Genomic DNA, 26972 nt, shown 5'->3' on the forward strand with positions numbered 1-26972 from the left:
AGGTGATCCTGCCAGGTTGCCAAGTGATACCAGTTGAATTCAGATTCACAAGTTTTGGTTTGGGGTTTGGGGTTGGTAGTGGGGGGAGGTTATGTGAAGGTAAGGAAATTTGGGAGGGAAAGTGCAGGGTGCACAGTATTGGGATATGTATATTTAGAAGGATGTGGGGGCTTCTGAGTCTCAGGAAATACTTGGGGCATTGTGTGTGGGGATGGGGATTTTGGTGATCAGCCAAGAAAAAGAGAACCTAGTTTCAGATCAAATCTATTGATGTGAGTTCAGTCACAGACTGAATTTACTGTTTCGGTTTGAGCTGCTGGGAGTGGTTTTAATTGTTTGCTTGGCGCTTGAAGAAACAATTCAACAATCGACTCACTTGGAACTCCATTAATATGTAATGTAAAAGGAAGAACCCAACATCTTTAGGAGATAGAAATGCTGGTGTGGATTTCTCATGTGAGAGCCATTCACAAGGCCTCAACTGTTCCCAGAGAAGGTCAATAACCCAGTCCCTTAACCAAACCTTTGCTGGGTGAAAGGATGCTTTCCAAAGTGTTTGCTGGCTTTTGATGTCATCGGAGCTGGAACGGTCCGATCCTTCAGTTGCAGAAGCCAAGTAGTGGCAGTTAACCATTACAAGCCAAGTGGGCTTAGCTCATTATGCAGGAGAGCTAGCCTGACGTTGGAATGGTCTTTGCCACGGAGATCGTAAGCATAGTTCAGTGATGATGGGGCCTTAAACCCAAAGTAAGTGAAGGTGCTACTTCATTAGTATAACCAAAAACCTCCCAAGTCTGGCCTCCAAGAAGCCTGACCATCATGGCTTAAGCACTACTTCTCTCTTGATTTCTGTGGCTCAGGAACTCCTGAGGTCTAGCCAGGAACCATTGTACAGTTGTGGTCAGACACTGGCTGGGGCTGAAAGACCAGAGGGCTGAGACATCTGGGGGCAGTAGGACATGTGCATGAAATCCCAGGGCCTCTCCAAGCCGTCTGTGCATGGGCTAGTTTGGGCTTCCACACAGCACGGTGGCCTCAGGGCAGTTAGAACGAAGGCTACAATATCAAGTATTCCAGAGAAGCAGAAACTATTCCCTTTAATGTTGGTCCTGGAAGTCACATAGTGTCACCTCTGCCGTACTCTACTGGTTGAAACAGTCACAAAAGCCCTCCAGTTTCAAGGGGAGAGGATGTAGATCCCACCTGTCACTGGGAGAAACAGCAAGGTGACATTGTAAATAAGGCATTTGGGTTGAAAGAAGTCGTGGCCATTTTTTCTGAAAAAAAAATTACAAAAACCAAAGCTAAAAAATCGAGAATGATCATCTCTGGTGGAGTTGAGGGTTTGAGGGCCAGGAACTAATTTATATTAATGGCCCACTATATTTGTTTATAACCACATGCAGTTATTCTTTTGATTAAAAAATGAAAAAACATCAAAATCACCAAAAGACAAAGCAATTACACCATTAAAAAATTATCAGATATTATCTATGTAAGATAAGTAAGGGCATGACAGAAATCTAGTTTCACTTAGAACTTACATGTACTTGGCTTAGCTTCTAAGTCCCTGCCCTCAAGGAACGTAAAGTTCAGTTAAACAGATCAACAAATGAATCAATTATACTGCAATGTTCTAAGTTCAATGGCAGATATGCAGAGGCACAACTATGGAGGACAAACATCTAAAGAAGACTAGAAAAGAAGTAAGAGGGGCAAAGAACCTTATTTGCCATCCTTGGGGGTTGAATATTACCTCAACTTTTTATTCTGAAACTAATAATGGACAAGATTAAACGTTGACCCTTCATTTTTAGGAGAAACAGTAGTTTATACCTAGTTAATGAGAGAAAGCTGGTGTGTTTCTCTCCCACTGTCCCTCTCTCTGCAGGAGAATGCCAGCTAATGTAGAGAGGAGAACAAAATTTGAACTATCCTGTGGCAACCCCAATGAAATAATTGACCCAGGCAACTATCGTCAATGGATCCTAAAACTATCACGTGAAGCAGAATATTTACATGGGATTTGTTTCCTGAATAACAAACCACTCAAAATCAATCAATGCCGGCTCAAAGTACCATTTATTTTTTCTCGTGACTGCAAATTCGGCAGAACTCTGTGGAGCCTCTGTTCCACGTGGTGTTGGCTGGGGTGGTTTGACCAGGGCTGAGGAATTGAAGATGGCTTCACTCCTATTTCTAGTGCCTCCAGGTGGGCTGGCTGGGCCTCTCTCCGCTATGTGATCTCTCATCATTCAGTTGTCCAGCCTGAGTTTATTGGATGGCTTGAACCCAAGTGGACAAAAAAAGAAGCTTCAGGGCCTTTTAAGGCTTGGGCCCAGAAATAAGGAAATACCACTTCCACCACATAATGCCAGTCCAGATTCAAGGGATGAAAACTAGATTTCTACCTCTTGATAGGAGAAGCAGCATATGTTAACAGAAGTTGGAGGCATTATTGGTGACAATTTACCAACATTGCATGATGTCACTCCCAGATTATCTGCCGATTGCAAAGGGCAACATGATCTTTACAATGGAGAGATAGGGTTGTTACCACCCTACCCAAGAAAGCAGATTAGGTTGAGTATCCTTATAGGGGAAAAACCGGCACGTGCTGCTGGGGAGGATCCAATACAAAATACAGTTACGAAGTGTTCCTACCAAAACTGTGTAATCTGAATCTAAACAAGCCACAGACCTAACTGCTGGCTTATAGGAAATTCGAGGGAGAGAGAAATAAATAACATCAGGAAGAACCAGTCAAAAGAGAATGTAGGGCATCTACTAGACAACTGGCCTGGTCTCCAAAAAGTCGATGCCATTAAACAAAACAAAATGTTGTAATATCAAAATGCTTTTGTATTTTTTTAAGTTTATTTATCTCGAGAGAGAGACAGTGCAAGTGGGGGAGGGGAAGAAAGAGGAGAGAGAGAAAGGGAGAGGGAGAGAGAGAGAGAATCCTAAGCAGGCCCCACACACTGCCAGCACAGAGCCCAATGTGAGACTCGAACCCACAAAGCCTCAAGATCATGACCTAAGCCGAAACCAAGAGACGCTTGACCCACTGAGCCACCCAGGCATCCTGAGGCTTTTGGATTCTTAAATGCAACATAGGATGTCTTAGGCCATAAATAATTCCACTGACAATTTTATAGAAACCTTTGAAAGCTCCATATTAAAGAATAAGTGATGACAAGAAAAAGTATCATCACACCAAAGAGCTCTAGCTGATTCAATTAAAACATTAAAACTGAAAATGGAGGAAACGGCTAGCGGCCACACGAGAGTGAACAGGGTGGTTTGCGGCACGGCACTGGCCGGTCAGAACAGCGGGCTGCTATCGACAGCCACTCATCTCCAAGGTGATGATACACACACACACACACACACACACACACACACACACCGCTTTCCACTAAAAGAGAACATTAGTCCTCATGGATTCCTTCTGGTAGAGGTTTGACTACAAAGTAGAGGAAACACCGACATTTTTCTATTACTTCGGGGATGTTGAAAGTATGGGCACTCAACGTATGCCAAGTCTACATCTCGGCCCACAGATTCCAGTAGGCAGAGAAGACCATACTTCTACATCACCATTAAACCAAATCCAAATCTGCTGTGCTGTCAGGGAAACCACTGTGAAGTCTTTATTAGGCCTCTTCGCCAAAGGGTTGCATTAAGGTCCAAGAGGCTCTCCCGGTGCTCAGACGGGAGATGGATCTCTCGTGCACCAAGTCTAGTACTGGCATTCTTATTGCTTAAGTCCGCAGACGTCCTCAGCTCTTCCCTTCCACGCAGAGGAATCTTTGCAGAGGCTGGAAACCTCAGAGCCATCCTATCCCAGGTTTGGCCGCTGGTGAGTGTGGGCGGCTCCAACCTTCAGACCTTGTGAGGTGAGAAATTCTGTCCCCAGTCCTTCCGGGGGCCGACAAAATCTCTCTTTTTTCCGGTTGCTCTCAAAGTCTTTAGCTTAATCTCTTCGGTGACATGACAGATTAGGATTTGTTAGAGGGAGCCAGCAGAAAGGAAAATGTTTTGCCAGCCATTATGTTTTGCCTGTCTACACAATGCAAGGGAAGGGAAAATCCAGAGAGGAAAAATTAACGTCTTAATAAGGTCGCCACATATTGTGAGGTCATCCCAAAATGTGAGAAAAGTCTGGAGCCAAATCAGCTACTTCTCTGAGTACTAGCATTAGAACTAATTTAAAATGTATTCTTTATTTTCTTATTTTTTTTAACTTTATGAAGTGAGCATTTGTTATTTTTACTGCAAAAGATACATGGCATAAAATGCACCACTTTTTTCTATTTTTAAGTGTACAATTCAGTAGCATTAAGTATATTCACAGTGTTGCAGAATCATCGCCACTTTCCATTTCCAGAATTTTCATCAACCTGAACAGAAACTCTCTATTAAATAATAACTTCCCACCCCCCCTCTCCAGTCCCTGGTGACCACTATTCTACTTTCTTCCTCTGAGAAACTGGCCTATTCTAAGTACCTCATATAAATGGACTCATTCACTATTTGTCCTTTTGTATGTGGCTTATTTCACTTGAGATAGTATCTTCAAGGTTCATCCATGTTGCGGCACATATCGGAACTTCATTTTTTCAATCTGAATAATAGTCCATTGTGTGTATGTATATGCCACATTTTGCTTATCCATTTATCTGTTAACGAACATTTAAGTTGTTTCCACCTTTGGCTATTGTGAGTAATGCTGTTAAGCACACGGGTGTACACGGATCTCTTTGAGTCTCTTTTGGGTATAAACCTAGGAGTGGAGTTGCTGGGTCATATGGTGATTCTGTGTTTAACTTTTTGAGAAACCACCACAGTGGCTGCGCCATTTTGCATTCCTGCCGCCAATGCATGATGGCTCCAATTTCTCCACATCATCACCAACACTTATTATTTGGGTTTTGTCTAGATTTTTTTAAAGAACGAAAATGTGAAGTCTATTTATAATTTTTCAAATCAGAAAAAAATGTTGGAATCAACAATTTTTAAAGACCAAGAATGAGGTGATAACCTGCTTTGGGGTGGTGACCGTAGGAATGTAACCCCGTTACAGACTTCTATGACTCATTCGGTCAGTTATGTCGAGATGATCTTTACGATTTAGATATGTTTTCACCATGGATTTTTTTGCATTAATTGTGTTGTTTTTGTAATATCTTAAAACATTGTGTATCTTGATTACTGATTATTTTGGCATCCCATCAAACTTCGTGCCTGAGTCAAGTGCCCACATTTCTTCACCCTTATCTTGTCCTGCCGTGTTCAGATCCTGGAAGTACGGTTGAAGTTGCCAGAATTAATGTCAGATGTAGGGCTTGACCTTGCTCAACCTATCAGATTAATAGCCACACATATTTCATGCTACAGATTTTGAGAAAAGAGCTCCTGCTGATGTGCAGAAAAGGGCCATTTAGTACTACCGGTAATGACAAAGAGTCAGCATTTGGAATTTCCTAAATGACTCATACCAAAAGTAAGCTTTTTTTGTAGTGGGGTCTAAATTCTAACCAGGTTTATGTTACTTTTTGTATAATTCAAACGCTAGAATTTGAGGAAAGTACAAATTACATTTTATAATACCTAAGGGGCACCTGTGTGGCTTAGTCGGTTGAGAGTCTGACTCCTGATCTCAGCTCAGGTCATGATCTCAAGGTCGTGGGATTGGGCCCAGCACGAGCCTACTTGGGAATCTCTCTCTCTCTCTCTCTCTCTCTCTCTCTCTCTCTCTCTCTCCCCCTCCCCACTGTGCTGTCCCCACCCTCAAAATAAATAAATAAGCATTTAAAATAGGTAAGAAGGAAAGTTGTCAGAATAAGGGTTGGGTGACATTTGTTGTTAGAAGTAGAGTTCTCCAGAAGCCAACAAGAGGAGTTTGGGGGGCAAGAACTGGCAAAAAAAAAAAAAAAAAAAAAAAGAAGTCAGAATCTACAATCCGGGCAGGGCTCAGCATGGATGGCTCATCTCTGCTCCATGAGGCATCACTGGGGGATGGAGGGTGAACTTTTGAAATGACTCACTCACTTGGCTGGCAAGTCCGTGTTAGCGATTGGGTGGGAACTCAACTGGGACTATGTTCTCTACAAGGACATCGCCACAGACTTCTTGAGCTTACTCAGAGCTTCGTGGATCAGTTGTCGGGTTTCACGTCCCAAGAAAACCAGGGAGGAGCTACCTGGGCTTTTGGAGCCTGCTTTCGTAAGTCCTCCAGTGTCATTTCTGCCACAGTTGATGGGTCAAAGCAGTCCAAAGGCCAACCCAGGCTCAAGGGGAGGGGCTATAGACCCCACCACTCAATGGAATAAGTGTCACATTAGAAAAGAACATACTGGATTGGAGATGTTGTGGCAGCCATCTTTGGAAAATCTAGCTCACTACAAAAAATAATCCTCTACATGAATCACTTTTATGCATACTTTTAACAAAGAACCTAGCAGTTTTGTCATTCTTTTTCTCGAAATTATGTTTGTTCAGATTATATTTACTGTTTTTAAGCCTGTTGACTCTAGTAGCAAATCATTAAAGCTTGTATTTTGTGTGTGTTTGTTTTCGTTAGTTCTCCTTCCATTTTTCTGATTGGTTTGCCGCAGAAAGGAACGATGCAAGGAAACGGGACGTTCCACATAGTTTGAGAAGCACTGAAAGCCCTGATCTCAGCTGAGAGTGGAAAGGGCAGGGCCACCCAGTAGGTGCCAGCCAGCCCTGCCTAACACAGAATGCCCCAGAATACCCCGGGGCCCCAGAAGCAGCAAGGGCAGTGGAAGCAGAAAAGAAGGCAATCGTGTCATCACTCAAGAGTGTTATTTTCCCTCTTCCTTTTTTCAGGTCTGTTATTAGGAAAGTTTGTACTGTTTTGTTCGCCTCTGTAATTACACCTCATTTGGCCCCATATCCCTCTACTTCCTTTGATAATATCTTAGTCCTTTACCATAAACAATGATAAAATGTACATACTTCCTCTTTCTTCCCCACTCACCTGATTTGAGTCAATAATTCTTCATGTTTACCTTGATGGCGTTAAATGTTTATACTGCTCTTTTAAGTTTATTTATTTATTTTGAGAGATTCAGAGACCGCGCGAGTGGGGCAGGGAGAGAGGGAGAGGGAGAATCCCAAGCAGGCTCAGAACGGTCAGCACAGAGCCCAACATGGGGCTCGAAACTGTGAGATCATGACCTAAGCGGAAGCCAGGTCAGACACTCAACCGACTGGGCCACCCAGGTGCCCCTAAATGTCTATACTTCTATTACTTGATGTGTCAGATTGAAATGATACCTTTGGATTTCAGTTACAAATGATGTAATTTATAAAGTCACGCCTACCTTCCACGTTTGCCTCCTTCTCCTTCTAAAATGCATGTCTTTTATTATTATTTCACATTGTTAAGGTATATATCAATTACAAAGCATTCTAGCCCCGACGTTTGTTTTAGCCTTTGTTCTACTGTTAACTATATCCATTTCTCAAAGTCTCCAAAGGCAGTGCTATATTTTTCCAGTCATCTTTCTGGCTGGCTACGTATTGAATATTTGTGTTCCCCGAAATTCTTATGTTAAATCCTAATGCCCAACAGGATGGCATTTGGAGGTGGGCCTTTGAGAGGTGATTTTGGTCTCACGAATGGGATTAGTGCTCTTCTAAAAGAGACCCAGAGAGCTCCCTTCCCCTTCCACCATGTGAGGACAGTATGAACTAGGAAGTGAGCCCTTCCCAAACACCACGTCTGCCAGCACCTTGATTTTGGACTTCCCAGCCTCCAGAACTGTAAGAAATAAATCTCTGTTGTTTGTAAGCCACCCAGTCTGTGGTATTGTTTTAGAGCAGCCCGAGTGGGCTCATTGCCTTAACACTTTCCTCAAGGAACACTCATAGGAAAAACATTTCCTTAATTATTACACGTTCAATGGGTGAAATACAGATTAGCTCGCTACAAAACCTTGGCTCAACATTCTTTCCTTGAGGATCTTACAGATGTCATTGTTCCCTCATGATGAATGTTACCATGGAGAAATCTGAAACTAGCTTGATTTCTTTTATAAATCAATGACCTGATTTTTTTTTTATTTTATTTATTTATTTATTTATTTATTTATTTATTTATTTATTTTATTTATTTTTTTTTTTTGCCTGACTGACCAACGTCTTCATTCTTCTTAAAATCCAGTGTTTTCTTTGGAGCGTCCAGGTGGCTCACCCTTAAGTGTCCGACTTTGGCTCCGGTCAGGATTTCATGGCTTGTGAGTCATGGCTCGTGAGTTCGAGCCCCACGTGGAGCTCTGTGCTGACAGCTCAGAGCTTGGAGCCTGCTTCGGATTCTATCTCCGTCTCTCTCCTCTCCCCCTCTTGTGCACTGTCTGTCTCTCTCTAGAGAGAATGAACAGACTCTGTAAAGTGCTTACATCTCCTTTATGTGAAAGTACTAGAGGGATGGATTTTGTGTCTGACTGGGGAAAGTTTCCTCTACCTAGTGCTATAAAACAGAGGGCAGGTAAACCTGTCCTTTCACGCAATGTTGGCTGAGCATCCTAACTGGGAACCAAGAACCTTGCCCAAGCCCACACAGGTTGTTGATTTTAAACAGTATGGGATACCTGCTAGACAAAACATGTTACGAGACCTGGTTTATTTGGATTTTGCAGGGTGCATATTCCACATCTGGAAATCTTCCTAAGATCTTACCCCTCCAACCACTTGGAAGCAGTCTTGGAATCCTTACCCAGACTGGGGCTCACAGCAAGAGGCTGTGAGCACCACCTCTTAGTGACTGCCGAGAGTCTGGACAGAAGAGTTCCATTTCAGAGGCAATTACTACCTTGGTATTGGACTACCTTGCTAATGGCCCCGGTGACTGAAGAACATAAAATAATCTTGAAACCTGAAATACACATAATGTCTTAGGTGACCTTGGAGAAACACTCTAATGGAGAAGGCAATGCCCAGAAGAGTGCCATGGTAAAACGGGGCTGGTTTTGCGGGAACATGGAACCAGGGTATGCAAGGGGATACACATATGTTCATAAGCAGCTAGAATTATTTCCCCTAAGGCCGACTTGGGAATCATGCAAGAAATTGCTGGCCCTATAGCCGCTTGGGCAGTGCTGTCTATTAACCAAAAAAGAGCTGCTTGGTTTATAGATGTCAGTTTCAAGGTGAATGGATAGCGTGGTGTTTGGAAGGCTGCCAAATGAAGATAAAAACAAATGAGTTCAGTGGCTGAATTCCATGATGTGATCCCTATGTTAAGGTTTTTGGGGTTTTTTTTATGTTTATTTTTGAGAGAGAGAGAGACAGACAGACAGAGCATGAACAGGGGAGGAGCAGAGAGACAGGGAGGCACAGAATCCGAAGCAGGCTCCAGGCTCCCAGCTGTCAGCACAGAGCCCGACGTGGGGCTGGAACTCACAAACAGGGAGATCATGACCTGGGCCGAAGTCGGACCCTCAACCAACTGAGCCACCCAGGCGCCCCTCTATGTTAGGGTTTTGAACCAACTCATGGGCAACAGCTAATGTCTTGGCCATGTGGTTAAGTAGAAGAACAATGGAAAATTTGCCTATTAAAGGGATGCTTGTTGGGGGGCACTGCCCTGTGGAAATGACTATGGGCATTCAGGGCTACATTAAAGTGGGGCATGTCACTGTCCATCAGAAGAACCTCCTTGTAGGACTGGGAGGGGACTGGAACCAGCAAGTGGATATCCTGGTGTGCTCACTTGAGGTAGCCCCCTGGGCCCACGGAATGAGTGGATATGGGGGGTTCAGCAGTGCAGAGATGGGACAAATCTAGACATCGCCCTCTCAAACCCTCTGGAGCACAAAATGCCAAGAACTTTGTTGTGGGCCAGCAAAAATGATGGAGGCTACAGATGGCTGTGGGGCAGATTCCCTGGGGGAAAGGCCCGATGCAGAGCTGGCGGCTGGACTGATGCTGGGAGCCCTGGAAGGTTACAAATGGGTTTTGGTAGGAATAGACACACTCTGGACCGGGTTTTCCATGCCTAGAGGTAGATGCAAATGTTCAACATACTATAAAAAGACTGGACCAGAAGCTATTGCACCAGTCTGGACCACCAAGTCCCATTTCTTCAGACCAAAGAACACACTTCATAGCCCAGAGTGTCCAACAATGAACAAACAGATATCACATCAAATGGACGAGTCGGGTTGCATATCTTGAGTAAAGGTATAACCGAGAATTGGAACAGGCAATTGGAACGTTGGTTGTCTAAAATGGGGGACGGAGAAAAAATAAAATGGGGGAGGGAGAGATAAGGCATGAAGGGCTGACTTACGTATCTTCATGAGGGTGTTGCTTACTCGGTAGATTTCTCTGCTTTTCTGGGGGGTCTGCAGAAGGGGTGAGGGAGAACGCTGGTATGACTGTGTAGCTCTTCCCATGGAGAGAAGACAGTATGAGTACAGTTTTTGCTTTTTTTTTCTCCACATTGCCTCAACTTTCTTATTTTTCTTCCTGATGCAGTGGTCCCAAGGACCAGGGCTTCAACTGCAAGTGCTAGAATCAAGGATGGTCCCTAAGCAAGAAACTAAGACTATATTTTTAAACCATTACACTAGAATTCCCAAGACACTGATGGGGTGGATTATGCTTTCACTCCATCTGGCAAAATTGGAATTGATAGCAAATGGAGCCGTGCCGCCTGGTGGTCGAGAAAGCCCACAAGTTATGCAGCTCTGTTCACCTTACCTTGTATGAATGGGAATGGACTGAGGGGGGTGCATTTCCTCAAGTAGTGTCAGTGCAGGCAATCAGGAACAGCGTATCACCGGGCTGAACTTCGCGCGCGTTCCTTCCGACAGGAGATAGTCTGAATAAAAATAAATCACAAATAGAGAGAAGGAGAAATAGTAGCTAAGGGCAAAAGAACAAATAAATAGGCTATGCCACAAGAAAAATCCAGTATTACATTACCCCCTGGCGGGGTGGGGGTGGGAGCTCGGAGCAAGAGACGAGACGGTCTCCTAAGAGCACTCAGTAGACGTCTCTGGGGGTAGAGACCTCTCCTGTTTCTAGAAACTGATGAGTTGGATGGAAACCTGCAAACCTGAGTGGGAATGCTTTGGGACCCATTGTGGTCGTATGACATGATGACGAGTTGGGCCAGTTGTCGATGATTGAGTGGAATTTCAGTAATACGCCACCGTCTTGGGACTCTTCCCCTTCAGGTTACGTCCCCTCCCCACACTGTGATGTGGTGTAACGTCGGTACCGTGTCACCGGGAAGATTGCACCGCTGATATTGAGTCTGAAAACTCATACTCCACGCTGCCACCTCCAAACGTTAGGGCATATGTTTATTTTGCTGCAGGAGAGCTTTGGATAAAGGCCAGGTGGTGCAGTAAAGAATTTGGGCTTGCCTGAAGAGGAGGTCTGGCCTTTGTCTTTGCCTTCTGGGAGGTAATCTATGCCGCACCTGATAAAAGCGTCTTTGTTTAGACCAGGGCAGGCCGATCTGTACTCTAAGGTGGAGGCTGGTCGTGCCAGAAAGACCCATCCAGGTGATGTAGCCGGGAGATCCCATCATGCATCGTCAAGTTGACCTGAAGACTGACTTCAGCCACAAGGCAATCAATCAATCAGTCACGCCTACATACTGGAAGCTCCAATAAACACTGAACAGCAGACAAGCTTCCCTGGTTTGCAATCCTCACACACCCAGGCTGGGCGTGTCACATGCCCTGACTGCATGGGAGGCGACAGCAGCTTTGCGTGTGGAGGCCCCCACACTTTGCCCTCTGCACTTCTTCCCTTAGCTGACTTCATCAGGAACCACAGCCACGGGGCGTGCCTCTGTGAGTTCTGGGAGGCCTTCCAGAGAATTATCAAAAGTGAAGGTGGTTTGGGAGCCCCCAGTTTTGTTTGTTTAATGTTTATTTGTTTATTTTCTGAGAAAGAGAGAGAAAGAGAGAGAGCAAACCATGGAGGGGCAGAGAGAGAGGGAGAGAGAGAGAGAGAGGAGACTCCCCAAGAGTCAGATGCTCAACTGACTGAGCCACGCAGGTGCCCCTGTTTTTTTATTTTTAATTTGTTTATATTTGGGGGGAAACCCCCAAATTTGTAATTGGGGTCAGAAGCCCTGAGGCCCGAGCCCTCAAACCTTGCAATTTGCCTAACTCGGGACAACACAATGAAGAAGAAAAAGTAAGCTCAGCTCCTTTGCCCCTGAGCTCCTTCTTTCTTTTTTAATGTTTGTTTATTTTGAGAGAGGGAGAGAGAGGGGTTAGGTAGGGAAAGAGAGAAGAGAGAGAGAGAACCCCAAGCAGGCTTCACACTGTCAGCAGAGCCAGACTTGGGGCTTGATCCCACGATCCGTGAGGTCACGATCTGAGCCGAGATGAAGAGTTGGAGGCTTAACCGACTGAGCCTCACAGGCGCCCGTCCTTCGTATTTCTAAAAACAACAACAGAAAGGAAAAGCAAGCAAGCAGACAAAAACATATACCTTATGCAAATCAAAACCACGATGAAATATCACACCCACTAGAAAGGCTATCGTTAAAAAGATAGATGATAACAAGTGTTGGTGAGGATATGGAGAAATTGGAACCCTCATATATTGTTGGTGGGAATATAAAATGGCGTGGCTGCTTTGGAAAACATCTGGCAGTTCAGGTTAAACATGATCCAACAATTCTACTCCTGGGTATATACCCAGGAGAAATGAAAGCATATATCCACACAAAATCTTGCACCCGAATGTTCACCGCAGTATTATTCATAATAGCCCCCAAATGGAAACAACCCATATGTCCATCAGTTGATGATGGGATAAATGCAAAGTGGTATATTTATTCAATGGAATACAAGTTGGTGATAGAAAGAATGAAGTACCGATACATGTATAACATGGATGAACGTCGAAAACGTAAAGTGAAATAAGCCCGACAGAAAAGGCTGCATATCATAGAATTCCACTTATATGAAATATCCAGGTTAGGCAGATCTATAGAGACAGAAAGATGGGTGAGAGCCAACGGCTGGGCCTGGGTTGGGAGGAACCCGGCGTGGCTGTTGATGGGTACAAGCGATTTTGTGTAACCAAATGTCCTAAAATTGATCCTGGTGGTGGTTGCGCAGGTCTGTGACTATACTAAAATCCAGTTACTATGCACTTTAAATCGGTGAATCGTATGGGTTGTGAATTAGACCTCCATAAAGCTGTTTTTGTTTTGTTTTGTTTTGTTTTGTTTTGTTTTGGAACCCAGCCTTGGGAAAGGAAATGCGACCTGAGTGGTGCGTTAAACTCCGCGGTAAAGCTTTCCCGGTCCGGTGAAACGCGACGGTGGGCTGCGACCAAGTTCGGAGCACGCCGAGAAAGCTTGACCTGGGGCCGGGATGTCAGCTGGCTCCCGGGGCTCCCACGCTGCGACAGGGGCTGCCGATCCCCGCGCGGGCGTTCCGAGCGCCCGGGATCGCGTCGCCCCCGCGCCTCCCGCGGCCTCCCCGCGCGAGGGCGGAACCCGGCCCCGAGCGGCTCCCACCGCCCCCGCTCCCCCCCACCCCCGACGCGGCTCTGGGAGGCCTGGAAACCGGCCTCCGCGGTCCTAAGACGCACCCCGCCCCCGCCCCGGAGCGTCACCAGGCCCTTCGGGAGGCGCTCGCAGGTGGCGCCGCCAGGGCCCTCAGCCGCGCGCTCGGGGCCAGCCCCTCCCCCGGGAGGTCGCGGGCCGCGTCCGACCCTCGGGGACAGGCCCCGGCCCCCCGCCTCCGTAAGCGCCGCCCCGCCGCGGTCGCGCCCTCTGCCGGCTCCGCCTCTTCCCCTCCGGCCGCCGCCCCGCCCCGCGCCGGCCGCGAACCCAAACAGCGGCTCTCGCTGCGCGCGGCCGCGCGTGATCGCCGCGCCGCCGAGTCCCGCGCGCCCCGCCCCGCCCGGCCCGGCCCGGCCCCGCCGAGCGATGCTGCTGCTGGCGGCCGCCTTCCTCGTGGCGTTCGTGCTGCTGCTCTACATGGTGTCTCCGCTCATCAGCCCCAAGCCCCTCGCCCTGCCCGGGGCGCATGTGGTGGTGAGTGGCCTCCTGTTGCTGCGCCGCCGCCGCCCGGCCCGCTCGGCCGCCCCGAGCCCGCCCCCTGGCGCGCCGGCCCGTGCCCGAGGCCCGGCCGCCCGCGTCCCTTTCCTCCGCGGAGGGCCACCTGCCGCCGCGCGGCCCGGCCGGGTCCCTGCCGGGGGGGGGGGGGGGTGGGCCGCGAGGACCCGCCCTCAGCCGCATCTGGCCCTCGCGGGGCCGGAGGGCGGGGGGCCGGGGCGCCGGGGGCTCGGGGGCCGCTCGTTAATCCCCGGGGCATCCGTGGGTTGTGGATATTTTTGTCCTCGGTTTTCCCGATGAGTCAACTGAGGAACAGAGAGGCTGAGAAACTTTGCCAAGGACACCGCGGTCGGCGGCCGCGCGGGGCGAGGCGCGCGGTCCCGGCCGGGTCGCGGGGAGGCGGGCGGCGGGGAAGGGGTCCCGGCCGCCGGGACCCGCCGGGGCAGCTCGGACCGGGAAGACGGCCTGTGCCCGTGACAGAAAGAGCAGTTGCCGGAGGAATCCAGGAAGTGACTCACCTGGGGGGAAAACCGCTCCGAACCCAGTAGGCTGGCAGTCCTAGCTGGGCGGTGTTGGGACGCTTCTGTCGTGTCTGCACCGCCTGGCTCTCGGAGCTCAGCCCGGGGTCGGCTGACCGCCGTTTCGGTGCAGTCCTCTGCCATCATTTCAGAGCCCGAGGGATGAGCTAACCGAACTGCCGGTGCTCTAGGAATTAAGGGACTGTGCATGGGTTTGGTTTGTTTCTTACCGGAAGCTCGTGGCTTCAGAGATCCCTTTTCTGCAGGTGTGGGAGCCTTCCTCACCTGCGCCCAGCACTTGGCCGCTTGCCGTGGCTTTCTCTTCCGTTTTCGTATTTTGATCTCACCGCACCGAGGTGGCAGGTTATTGAATACGGAGCGTTAGTTACTAAGGTGGCCGCACAAATCCTTCTGGTGCCCGAGGTGACACATGCGTGTGTCCGCTGAGATGGAGCCTCCCCACTGAGCTGTCCTAGGATGGGATGGCCTTTCATTTTAATGTGCTTTAAATCTGGACAAGCATCTGTGAATTAGAAAACGTATTTTTCTTTACATTGTCCTTTGCAAAACTACCAGTGAATTTCCAACTCCTGCTCTTCCTGATGTAGAAGACAGATGAGGTTAGTGTACATTCGTTTAAAAAGAAGAGAGAAGGAAAACTTTACACTTATGCCAGATTCTGAAAGTGTCAGATCCACAAGAGAACTTCTGCCTCAGAAGCATGGCTTTAAAAGTTGGAATCTTTTAGAGCGTATGTTTGCAGAGCGTAACTTGGAAAAAAGGTAAAGCCAAAAGCAAGCGTGAACAGTGTGATTCAGTATTTCTAAGGGAGTTTCACTTGACCTTGACTCTAGTCCTTCGAGCCTCATGGCGCTGCAGGCCATTAGTGAGGTAACGAGTCCGTTGGGGTAAACGAAGAAGAATTTCTTATTTTCGCCATCCTGTTTTGATATGCCACAATAAATAATGTGAGGACGACATGAATAATTCACATGATGTCACCATCTGTCTTCTTTTCTAATGTCACAAGATGAGGGAAAGCACAATTCTTTCTCTTGAGATTTGTTAGGACCGGACCAGGTGGTGTTAGGAGAGGGAGCTAACATTTAGAGTGTCTGCTTAAGTGAAAAAAGGAGCGGACTTAGGTCTTAATTATTTATTGTTGTTCTTTTTAGAACAGTTCTTAATATGCTAGTGTTATCTCCCTAATGATAGCGGTAAAACTGCAGAAGTGTTACAGGGTCTGTACTTACTTTTTAAAAACTGTTTCGTGGACTTGGTGAGAACTGGAAAAATCAAGTCCTCCCATTTTGGGGGATGGCTGGGAGCGGTTCTTGCCCTCAGTAAGAGTTGCAGGATGTGATTAAAGAGATAGTAATATTTTTTTTTTTAAAGTTTATTTATTTTTGACAGAGAGAGAGGCAGAGAATGAGCAGGGGAGAGGCAGAGACAGATGGAGACACAGACTCGGAAGCAGGCTCCAGGCTCTGAATTGTCAGCACAGAGCCTGACACGGGGTTCGAACTCACAAACTGCGAGATCATGACCTGAGCCGAAGTCAGATGCTCAACCAACTGAGCCACCCAGGCGCCCCAAGAGATAGTAATATTTAAACAATATTTTGCATTGAACAGTGAGAGGCAGTGCTAAGGAAAGGAAATTAAACTATTATCTTTAGTGACCCACATCTGGACTCAGTTTACCAATTGTCAGGCAACTCAATCCGTATGTCCCACTTTTCTCAGCCCGTAGGAAAATCTCTTCTATTTTCTTGTACCACTCAGCATAACATAGCCTAGACTTGGTTTATGTCTATTCTTAGATGCCTTTGAAGAATTAGCTTGATTAGAAGGTTCGTTTCCCATGAGCTATGACCCAAGGATTGTGTCTTAACCTTGCTGTTGTGGAAAAAACTTACAAGTGATCACGCTGAGCCGTTCTTGGCTATGCAGTAAATGTGCACAGCTAGCTTACCTCTCGCAGTCTAGAAGAAGGACGGCAATAACAATAGCACTTTAGAACATATAAATTTTCTCATCAACCTCCTAACTTCAACTTCCGTTAATTTATTGAATAACAAACAGGGACACTTTTACTTACAACTTTTTGGGGCATTGTATTTTTCAGAGAAATGGTACCGTGCACCATTTTGCAAATTAATGTAGGCCGAGTGCTAATTTAGCAACTGTTTATGCCAGGTTCTGTGCTCACAGTGAGGGAGATAAATTGGACTCGGGGCTCGTCCTCAAGGAGCTTATAGTCAGGTGAGGGAGCTAAGACACGTGCACAAAGTAGAAAGTGACAGGTAAAGGAAGGGCAGGACTGGGTGGCAGGAAAGCTTCTTGGAGGAGAGGACATTGGAACTGGCCTCTGCAGGGTGGGTAGGATTTGGATCGGTAGGTATGTGGGGGTTGGGTTGTAGGGTGGAGGGACATCGAGGTGGCAGCAGTCCCATCACACGGCAGCTGGGGTCCTGTCAATTGCTACGGAAATGGAATGCCTGGTGGAAAATTCGTAAGGCAAAGCCACCGTGAGATATCTCAGCAGCCAAGAGCTCCTCAGAGGCCACTGTTAGTTGGGGCAACAGGTAGATTTTTACAGTAGCCTTCTGTAGATAATTAGTTAATTATCTGCCAAGGAAATCTCTTCCATAATGAGGACTTGAGGCTAAAGAGAAGTTGGGGAGCCTAAGCCCCCAAGAGATTGGTACATTGGGTAGGAGTGGCTTCACGATGGTTTTAAAGTCATTGAGATGGGGCCAAAGATGTTCATTACAGCATGATATATAGCTGGCAGTAAAATATTTGAAATAAGCCAAAATGTCCGGTAGAGGGAAATGGTCAATTAAGTTTAATACAGCTCCTTAATGTAATATTATGAAGCCTTTTAGTTTTTTGGACATAAGATATCTATCTATATATAGATATATGTTATAAGATATATCTCTATATATAGATATGTATCTTAGGATGTGATACCATGTAAGGACAGGTGCCCCTCTGATACTTCTCCACTTCCTTCACCAGACAACCCCGGGCCCCCCACTCTCTTGACCATGTTGTATAATTTGCATAGTAAAAATGACTAGGAAGATAGTGTTGCTTTGTCTTACTGAGCTAAATATATATCGAGTCCTTCCTATAGGCGGGGCACTGTGCTAAGTGCTAGGAATATAGTGGGGAGCAGAACTAGAGTTGGTATTTTTGTGGCGTTTAGGAGGCTGTGATAGGAGAGATGATTGTGAATCAAATAATCGCGCAGATACACGCATGGCTGTTTGATTATGTGAGCGCCATTGAGTGAAGGACAAAGAATGTAGTGCTGAAAAGTGGATTGAGGTTGGGGAAGGGGCAGTGAGTGAAGGTTTTGCTGAGGAAGTGATGTGTGAGCTGAGATTTAATAGGTGAGTGGGGTGCCAGCTAGGTGAAAAGGAGGGGAAGAACATTCCTGGCTGGGAAATAGAATGTGCAAAGATCCTGGGGTTGGAGGGAGTGTGGAACTCAAAACAGTCAGTAGGGCTGAGCTATAGAATGTGAGGGGCAGAATAGCCCAAGAAGAAAAACTTTACTTTCAATATTTCCATGTGATCATATATTACTTTTATAGTAAACAGTCTCATAAAATCGCAGAAGAGCTAAGTTGGTGGCTATTCTTTTTGTCTCTTGTGGAGATTGTCATATAGAAGATATGTAAGTAAGGAAATAAGATTCATTTGGATTCGGACCCAGAGGTAGATTATGTATTGTTTATTAGCTCGATGTATAGGGCACTTGCCCTCCAGTGAACTCAGAAAAATGTGGGTGGGCAATTTATAATTCAGTACCAGAAACAGTCAAAGCAGCAGGACCCGTGGACAGCAAAGTCTTTCATGTTTGTACTTACTTCATTCATTCACCCCAGGATGTAGAAACTACAGTAGCTGAAAATCTGGTTCACTCGCACTCTCTCTCTCAAAAATACGTAAACGTTGGAAAAAGTTTAAAAATCTCGTTCTTGTAGATTGGGTTTTAGAGCCCATCGTAGTTGTTTTGTTTGTTCTTTAATTTTTTAATGTTTTATTTATTTATTTATTTATTTATTTATTTATTTATTTATTTATTTGAGAGAGAGAGAGAGAGAGAGACAGAGTGTGAATAGGGGAGGGACAGAGAGAAAGGAAGACATGGAATCTAAAGCAGGCTCCCAGCCCCAAGCTGTCAGAGCCCGACGCAGGGCTTGAACCCATAAACTGCGAGATCGTGACCTGAGCCAAAGTCAGACGCCCAACCGACTGAGCCACCCAGGCGCCCCTGTTTGTTTTGTTTTTATGTTTATTTATTTTGAGAGAGAGAGGGAGAGAGAGAGCGAGAGAGCGCAAGTGGGGAAGGGACATAGAATGAGAGAAAGAGAGAATCCCAAGCAGGATCTCACGTCAGCACAGAGCCCTGTGTGGGGCTTGAACTCACCAACTGTGAGATCATGACCTGAGCCAATAGCAAGAGTCGGACGCTTAACCAGCTGAGCCACCAAGTGCCCCCCAGTGTAAACGAACCTCCCACAGAAGGGAAATTTCAAGAGCCAAGAAGATTTTATTATTTTTGCTTCTAGGTTACAGGAGGCTCCAGCGGCATTGGGAAGTGTATTGCTATCGAGTGCTATAAACAAGGAGCGTTTATAACTCTGGTGGCACGAAATGAGGTAAGTCTCCTGGGTGTGTGTTCCTGACTTACTTCTTCAGCTTTAGGTTAGTCAGGGGCAGTGCAGATGGCCCAGCGTTCACACCTGTGCTAGGAATCGCTCCTCTCCCTGGATCAAGGTGTGATTTTGAAACCATTGGTTATTTCTCACGTTCAGGGCAAAAAGATTTTTGGTTGAAGTTGGGTCAGTTCCACAAATAATTTATTTAGTTTCAACAACTGTTAGGCAACATCAGAGGCGCTGCACATTGAGATGGGAGAGGCCACAGACCGTCCGGGGCATATGTCCCTGGCCGTGGGGAGCCGGGCTGGGCCCCCACCTGCCCTCGGGTGGCGGCCCAGCCGGTCGCAAAGCTGATACCCGAGTCCGGGAGGACGTGCAGGTGTTTCTGCGTAATTTGCTTATGACGTGACGCACGTCTCTAGTGAAATCCAGGCTCCTCGGGGGCCTCTTGTTCCTCCCCAGCAGTTTAGCAAAATGTGTGTTTTTTCTGTGTCAAGTCAGCACGAAGTCTGTTTTTTCTTTTCTTTTCTTTTTCTTTTTCTTTTCTTTTCCTTTCTTTTCTTTTTCCTTTTTCTTTTCCTTTTTTCTTTTTCCTTTTTTCTCTTTTCTTTTCTTTCTTTTCTTTTCTTTCTCTCTTCTCTTCTCTTCTCTTCTCTTCTCTTCTCTTCTCTTTTTTGTTTCCCCCAGGGTCTGTTATTCCTTGCCAAAGTTGTTTCCGCAGCCAAAGCATTCACGCTGTATTCACACACGAACAGTTGTGGGGTCCTCTTGCTCCAGGGAGTAGCGGGGGAGGTGACCATGACCGCATTGTGCCCCGCCATTACTCTGTGCTGGCATCATGCTTGGCTCGTGTTGTGAAAAGAAGAAACAAGGCAGGAATGGGCTGCCTGGGGGTGTTGGCTTCACATAGGCCACAGGAGGGCACAGCCAGGGTGACCGCTTCGGGGTGGGGGTGCACAGCTGCCAGGGAGGGCCTCTGGGGAACTGTTTAAACAACGGCACAGAAGTAGGCTCCGATGTCGTAATTTCTTCTTAAACTCAAGAAGGGCAGATTGCTACCTTTCGTGGGTATCCTGACGTCCCTAACCATGCATTTGTTTTGGCGTTGAGTCACTTTGCGGGAGTGAAAACTAACTTCAGTAAAGTGGCATTATCTGAGATTCAAGCAATGCTGATATTTGACACGAGACAGGTAAGAAGGAGACAGAGGAGGGCCCGGGTTTCAGGGTGCCTCGCAAGCTCTTCTGTGGTCCTCACATTGCGAGGCATGAGTGAGCAGACAATCCTCCTGGGATCCAGAAATTCTTTATTTTCTAATGTCATTCTTTATTCCAATTTGGACAAAGGCAAGTTGTGTGTATCTTTATTAATAGAACAGCACTGTTTCATTATAGACACGTTCGTGTTTAGGAATCGCATGTGTCTTTCCAAAGGATTCCTCTGCCGTTTTGTTCTTCTCAAGCTGTCCTGGTGTATTCAAATGACAACTTTTATAGCACATTAAGACACTGTAAACTGATATATCTGTCTTCTTGGAAATGAGTAAAATAAGCAAAATGAAGACCTTGGAAGAATTACTCAACTGGGGGGGACCTTTGCTTCTTTTCAGATTATTTTTGAAAGTAGCCAGGATTAGATTTTCTCAGTCCGTCTCAAAAGTGACTTTTCCTATCTATATTTGCTTTTATAGTAGGGGAGGGAGATAGTGGACAGTCGCTTATGAAAGTACTCTTGACATGGAATCACATGTTCCCTTAAGTTTGGGAAGCATTGAGTGGCCATGTGGTTGTTCCCGTTTTATATCATGACTAAATAATGTCAGATCAAAACATTTATTAGAATTGATATGGTGCCTATCAGCAATTAAGTTGTTAATTGGGATTTTGCAGTTCATTTTCTGTCATCTTTCTCTGCAGTGAATTAAAACCCTCTCTATCACTTGGTCGTAGTTTTATAGCTTCTGTAGACTGTGGCCCATAGCTATGCAATATAGGTGCCGTCTCGTGTGTTTTCTAGAATTTAATAAACACACAAATAATTGCCTTTTCACTCCATGTAAACAAGCAAGCAGGCAAACAGACAATCAGCAGAACTAATTGTTCTTTTTTGCTTTTAGGACAAGCTGCTGCAGGCAAAGAAAGAAATTGAAAAGCACTCTATTAACGATAAACAGGTATGATCAGTCTTCATGATGCATTTTCTGTACTAATCAACAGTTGTATAGAGGGAAAAAAGGGTTATTTCAACTGAGAATAGTTCATTGAAAGCATGTAGGATTTTTTTTTTTTCATTAAAATACCTGTCAGACTGTTTTTTAAACAGGCCAAATGTTTGAATTGTCTTCAGGGTATCACAAAAAAATTATAGACTTTGACATACACTCACAAATGACCAAATAACGTTTTTCTAGAAAATGATTTTATTTCAATTATTATTTAAGTTAACTTCATACAAACACTTAAGAGGAAAGGAGTATTACAATTTTTTGGCTATGGAATTTTGGGATAAATAAAAATGGTGTGTGTGTGTATCTTTCGGTATAAAACATGACAACAAGTTATGTTACACTCACCACCCAGCTTAAGTAATGAGATTTATCGGGGCCCCTGAACCCCCCTTTGGTGAGCCCATATCAGCTGAATTCTCTGGTCTCATTCCTAGAGGCAGCCTCCAACCTGACTTTTGTGTTGATGGGTCCTTTGCTTTTCTTCCTAATTTGACTGTATGTGCACGTGACCCTAAATAGTATACTGTTACTTCTCTTCGTTTTGAATTTTATGGCATCACTCTTATTTTTTTGTCAGCCTTATTAAAGCACAATTCACTTGCCATTCAATTCACCGATTTAAAGTGTACAATTCAGTGGTGTTTAGCGTATCCACAGTGTTGCACAAACGTCATGAGAGTCAATTTTAGAACTTTCTCATCATCCCGTGAAGTCCGCACCTAGTCACTCCCCACTTCTCCCAGCCCGCTCTCCCCACCCCTGCCCTGGGCAATCACTGGTCTACTTTCTGTCTCTGTTAGATTTGGAGGACATCATTCTGTATGCATTTTTTTGTGCAACTTGATTTCTTCACTAGATACTGTTTTTTCAAATTTCCTCCATGTGGCCACATAAAGCAGTCGTCCACTCATTTTTTTTTTTACCGCTCTGCAGCATTTTCCTAAAAATATGTACACTGCCTTTTGTTCATCAGTTCTGCTGGTGTAGCTATTTCATTTCCAGTTTTTGGTTAGTTTTATTTCTTGCCATTACTAAAGTTTTTCTCCATGTCTCTGGTGCTTGCCCAAGAGTGGACCGTGCCGGGAAATGGCATCGTGGACTAACGGCGTGCGTGTGCATTTCAGCAGCTTCGCCCACCAGCAATGCCCGGTGGTTCTCGTTGTTCGCATCCTTGCCAGCGCTTGGTCCTGGCACGCTCTCTAATTTTTGCGTTTCAGATGGGTATTAGATGGTATTTCACTGTAGTTTGACTGCCTCTTTTTCCCCCTCCAAAGTATGTTAGAGACCTTTCCATGTCAATAAAAATAAATCAGCCTCCTTGTTTTCACGGCCGTGGCGCGGTCTCGGACGCCCCACGGTGTGTTTAGTTCCCTGTACAGGGTTGCGTGTCCTTGGCTCTGGTACTCTGTGCTGCAGGTGGAAATTGTCACGCACGCCTCCTTGCGCACATATGTGAGATTTTCTCTACTCCTGTGGCCTCCGATCGTGCCTGTGAACATGGAAAGCGGGCAGCTTCGCAAAGCTTCCTGTTTTTGTTTGTTTGGTTTTCGTATTTGTGTAAATTCTGATAGAGGAAGAAATATCCTCTAAAACCAAGGAGCTGAATGCTCCCGGCTGAAGGCCAGGCCCGCGGTCAGCACCGCCTCTGTGCCCCGGACTTCTTCTCCGTGGCTCCTGCCCCCACTTCCGTCTGTCAGAAGGCTTTAGGGCATGTGACGGGTTCCTGACATCTACATCAGGGAAGGGAAGATCGTCAGGGCCGGGGTGGCACGAGGGAGCTCCGTCCTCCTGCTGGCACAGAGTGGGTTTGTTGTATGGCTTAGCGTAAGCAGTGCCCGTGGAGTGGATGCCCTTTTCCTGGTGATTTGTTGACCCTTTTTTTCCCTGAAATTTTGCTGGCCTGTGGCATAGCTTCTGTTTATAGTAAATGACCTAATACTGTATAAAAAGACTTGTGTAAAATCCCGTGATTATAGGGATATAAAACCCAAGGGCAACTCTTCTGGAGTATTCTCGGTTACGTTTGTGTTTCCTTTTCTTAGGAATTTAGAGCGTCTGGATAGGGTTCCTTCCTGCCTCAAATAAGACTTGCCGCCTGGTGCAGCAGATCCTAAGGTGGTGTCCTTTCATGCCGTGGCTTTATTCTTCACGTTGTGTCTTCCTAGAGCTAGAAGGGATCTTTGGCGTCACCAGCTTCTGATCCCTTTGCTTGAAGGTGAGGCCACTGCAGGCTCCCCAGGTTCTGCTCAGCCGGTGAACGAAGGGGCCGCCCGCCTTGGGCCCGCAGCTACATGTGGGTGCACGTGGTGACGCGCCTGTGCCCTCGTTCTGCCTGCCCCTTGGCGTGGCGGCCAGTGTCAACAGAGAAGAACTCATGGAAATACCGAGAAGTCAAGAAATGCCTTTCTGCTTCTCTCGGTGACCCCCCTTGGAACGTAGAACATTCCTATGTCAGAGGCTAAGCTCTGGCTTTGAAAACATTATCCAAAAAAGGAAACTAAAACAATAGCTCACTGTCGGTACCCATTAGTATTCTTAACTGCTGTTTTACAAATTTCTATCAAAGTAAGTAAGCACTGAAATATGTGCTTTTTTCCCCCCCTTTCCTTCTTCCCTTCCTTCCCTCCTTCCTTTCCAAAGACCAATTGTTTTCCGTGGTAAGCACGGGCTGGCCTCTTCCTGCCGTCTCTCTGGGCTGTGAACCTCTGGGCATGGCCAGGTTTGTCCTGGGTGAGCTCTGGGTGGGTTTCCCTTGGTGACCCCTCGTCTAGAGGATCTGTGAGTGGCGGGTCACAAGCTCCCACAGGCCCAGAGCGACCCTTGGCCTTGAAGGATAAAGTCACCTGGCTCAGCCTCTGAGGAGGGACCCGAACTGAGGTCCCAGGCCTTGGTGGGTAGGTATGGTGTGCGTATCTCTGTATTCTGCCCGCCGACAGGGAACCCCAGGAGGGCAGTCACAGCTCTGGTATGGCTCCAACAGGAGTCTTTGTGTAAGCTTATTTATTAGATTTATGGTTTTTATTTTTAACAACCTAAGGTGTTAACTTGAGATACGATTTATGTACAGTTTATTTTTCATGTGAATTATGTTTTCTTTTCAACGACCTGAGATGTAATTGATGTACCGTAAACCACACCCACCGAAGGGGTACAGGGCGCGCTTGGGTGGCTTAGTCGGCTCTCAGCTCAGGGCTTGATCTCAGGGGCGTGAGTTTTAAGCCCTGCATTAGGCTCCATGCTGCCTGTGAAGCCTACTCAAAAAAACAAAAAACTAAAAGTAAATAAAAAGAGTACAGTTTGATGGCTTTTGACAGATATATACGCATGTGAAACCACCACTGAAATGGACACAGAACGTGTCCGTATCTCTAGGGTTCCCTTTGCCTCTTTGCTGTCCGGGCCTCTCTCCACGTCTGGCTGCAGGTGACCTCAGACCTGCTTTCTGTCACTATAGATCAGTGGCATTCCAAGAGGAGCTTTTTACATTTCGTTTCCTTTCTGTTTTTGGCTTTACTGAGGTATAATTGACAAAAACTGAATGTATTTAAGGTCTATCACGTGATGATTTAATACACATTTACGCTGTGAAATGTTTACCGCCTCAAGCTGGCTGACACATCCATCTCCTCACATAGTTATTGTGTGTGTGTGACTATGTGAGTTGAGAACACGGAAGATCCACCTCTTAGCCGGTTTCAAGCAGACAATGCGGTGTTCGGAACAGGAGTCACCACACCGTACGTGAGATTCCCAGAACTTACTTATTTTGCCTAAAAATCTGTACTTTGGCCAGCATTTCTTAATACATGTTTTTGAGTTTGTGCAAGAGTTTTTTTGTGAAAATGGCCAAGAAAATTAAGCTCTCCTGTTGCACCATCAGCGGATTTCTGACACTACAGTCTGTGCATAGAAAACTAGACTCCCTAGTTATTGGAAACAATTGCCTTTACTTTAAAAAAAAGTCTTTAAAAATAGTTTTAGACACCTGCATGGCTTTGATCATTTTTGTGTCCTCTTTCTAACAGGTGGTGCTTTGTATATCAGTTGACGTATCTCAAGACTACAGCCAAGTAGAGAATGTCATAAAACAAGTAAGGGGCCGGGTTAACCGGAAAGAATTCACTTGCCTTTCGATTGGTTCTTACTGTTTTAGTGTGCGGTGTGGAGCTGTTAAATCATCTCTGTAGGTTTAATGGTTTTATAGGTTGTATTCATTGGCATTGATCTGCTACGACGTGATTCTTCTCTTTCTTATTGCCTGCTCTCATAAATTTTTCCAGGCACAGGAAAAACTGGGCCCAGTAGACATGCTTGTGAACTGTGCAGGAATGTCGCTTTCGGGAAAATTTGAAGACCTTGAAGTTAGCACTTTTGAAGTAAGTCGACATTTGTGTTTTTCGCTGGTTGAGTAGGCCATATGCTAGAAGTAGAACGGGGCCACAGGCGAAGGCTTTACCGACGGCATAGATAAAATGCATTCAGGATTAATAGAAGTTTTAGAAGGCGAGGGGAGGGTTCGACAAGGTTTTGGTTCCAGCGCCGTGACCATCCAGCGTTAAGAGTTCAGACGGGTCTCTGGACCGTGGCTTCCCGAGCTGTAACACGGGGGTGACACCTCCAAGCGGACACACACACTGTGACGACTCACCGAGCTACTCCCTTTAAGAGAGGTCTCTGCAAGCCAAGGGCTGCTGGGTTTTCATCTCAAGCGTCAGGGTTTGGTAAGCCAAAAAAGCTCAGGAGCAGACCCTTTTGAGTTCTGAAATCAAGACGAAAAGACCATGCATCATGTTTCTGTTTATACTTTTAAACAAGTTTTCCAGGGAACTTCTCTTAGTAATCTATGTCAGCTCTAAATAAATGGACATCAGTTTTGAAATCTTTCTTAAGTACAAGACAGTCTTTTAGGGGCGCCTGGGTGGCTGAGTCAGTTAATTGTCTGACTTTGGCTCAGCTTGTGATCTCCCGGTTTGTGGGTTCGAACCCTGAGTCCGACTTTGTGCTGACAGCTCAGAGCCCGGAGGCTGCTTCGGATTCTGTGTCTCCCTCTCTCTCTGTCCCTCCCTCCCCTCAAAAATAAATAAACATTAAAAAAAAATTTTAAAACAGGTTTTTAGTTGACGTCCTATCAACTGTCTTTTTCTTCACGTTCCATTAGCCTTTACTGCTGTAGTGGATTTTGAACGCTTTACCCCGAAGGTAAATGCCATCCCCCTTTTGTGGAGAAGGAGACTGCGGGCCTAGTAGTTAGATGCCTTGCTTCTGGTGGCCTGTGGGAAGGCGTGTGGCCTGTGTGATACAAAGTCCAGTCAGAGGAGAGTCCAGACGTAGCTATAAGCAGAGGGCACCTGATCTGGGGCTGGAGTGTGTTAAGGCTCCTTTATCCACTCGGCCTAAATAAGGCAGTTGTCTTGACCTGCACGCCTTTACCGTAAGTAATCAAAGGGGGACTTTGAAGGTGATTTCAACAGCTGGA

General features: G+C 46.1%; 1 protein-coding gene and 1 long non-coding RNA gene across 3 annotated transcripts in view; one reads left to right on the top strand and one right to left on the bottom strand.

Annotated features, from left to right (window-relative positions):
- Window positions 1-2084: 2084 nt before the first annotated feature.
- Window positions 2085-11148, bottom strand: LOC115498687. 2 transcript variants are annotated; one of them, XR_003963912.1, is made up of 4 exons: window positions 11093-11148; window positions 10735-10855; window positions 10322-10376; window positions 2085-2285 (listed from the first exon to the last, which is right to left on the bottom strand). It is a non-coding gene; the product is annotated as an uncharacterized LOC115498687 (long non-coding RNA). The 2 variants fall into 2 exon arrangements; XR_003963911.1 differs by having other exon boundaries at window positions 10735-11128.
- A 2769-nt stretch (window positions 11149-13917) lies between these two features.
- The window catches only part of KDSR (3-ketodihydrosphingosine reductase), a 39285-nt gene continuing 26230 nt past the window's right edge, over window positions 13918-26972 (top strand). The window contains exons 1-5 of the mRNA XM_030292272.1: window positions 13918-14050; window positions 19177-19266; window positions 21386-21442; window positions 25522-25587; window positions 25777-25872. Coding sequence (XP_030148132.1) covers window positions 13943-14050; window positions 19177-19266; window positions 21386-21442; window positions 25522-25587; window positions 25777-25872 — 417 coding nt within the window. The 5' untranslated portion in view covers window positions 13918-13942. The remainder of the gene's footprint in view (window positions 14051-19176; window positions 19267-21385; window positions 21443-25521; window positions 25588-25776; window positions 25873-26972) is intronic.

Source organism: Lynx canadensis, chromosome D3, assembly GCF_007474595.2.
Source record: "Lynx canadensis isolate LIC74 chromosome D3, mLynCan4.pri.v2, whole genome shotgun sequence".
Taxonomy (NCBI): Eukaryota; Metazoa; Chordata; class Mammalia; order Carnivora; family Felidae; genus Lynx; species Lynx canadensis.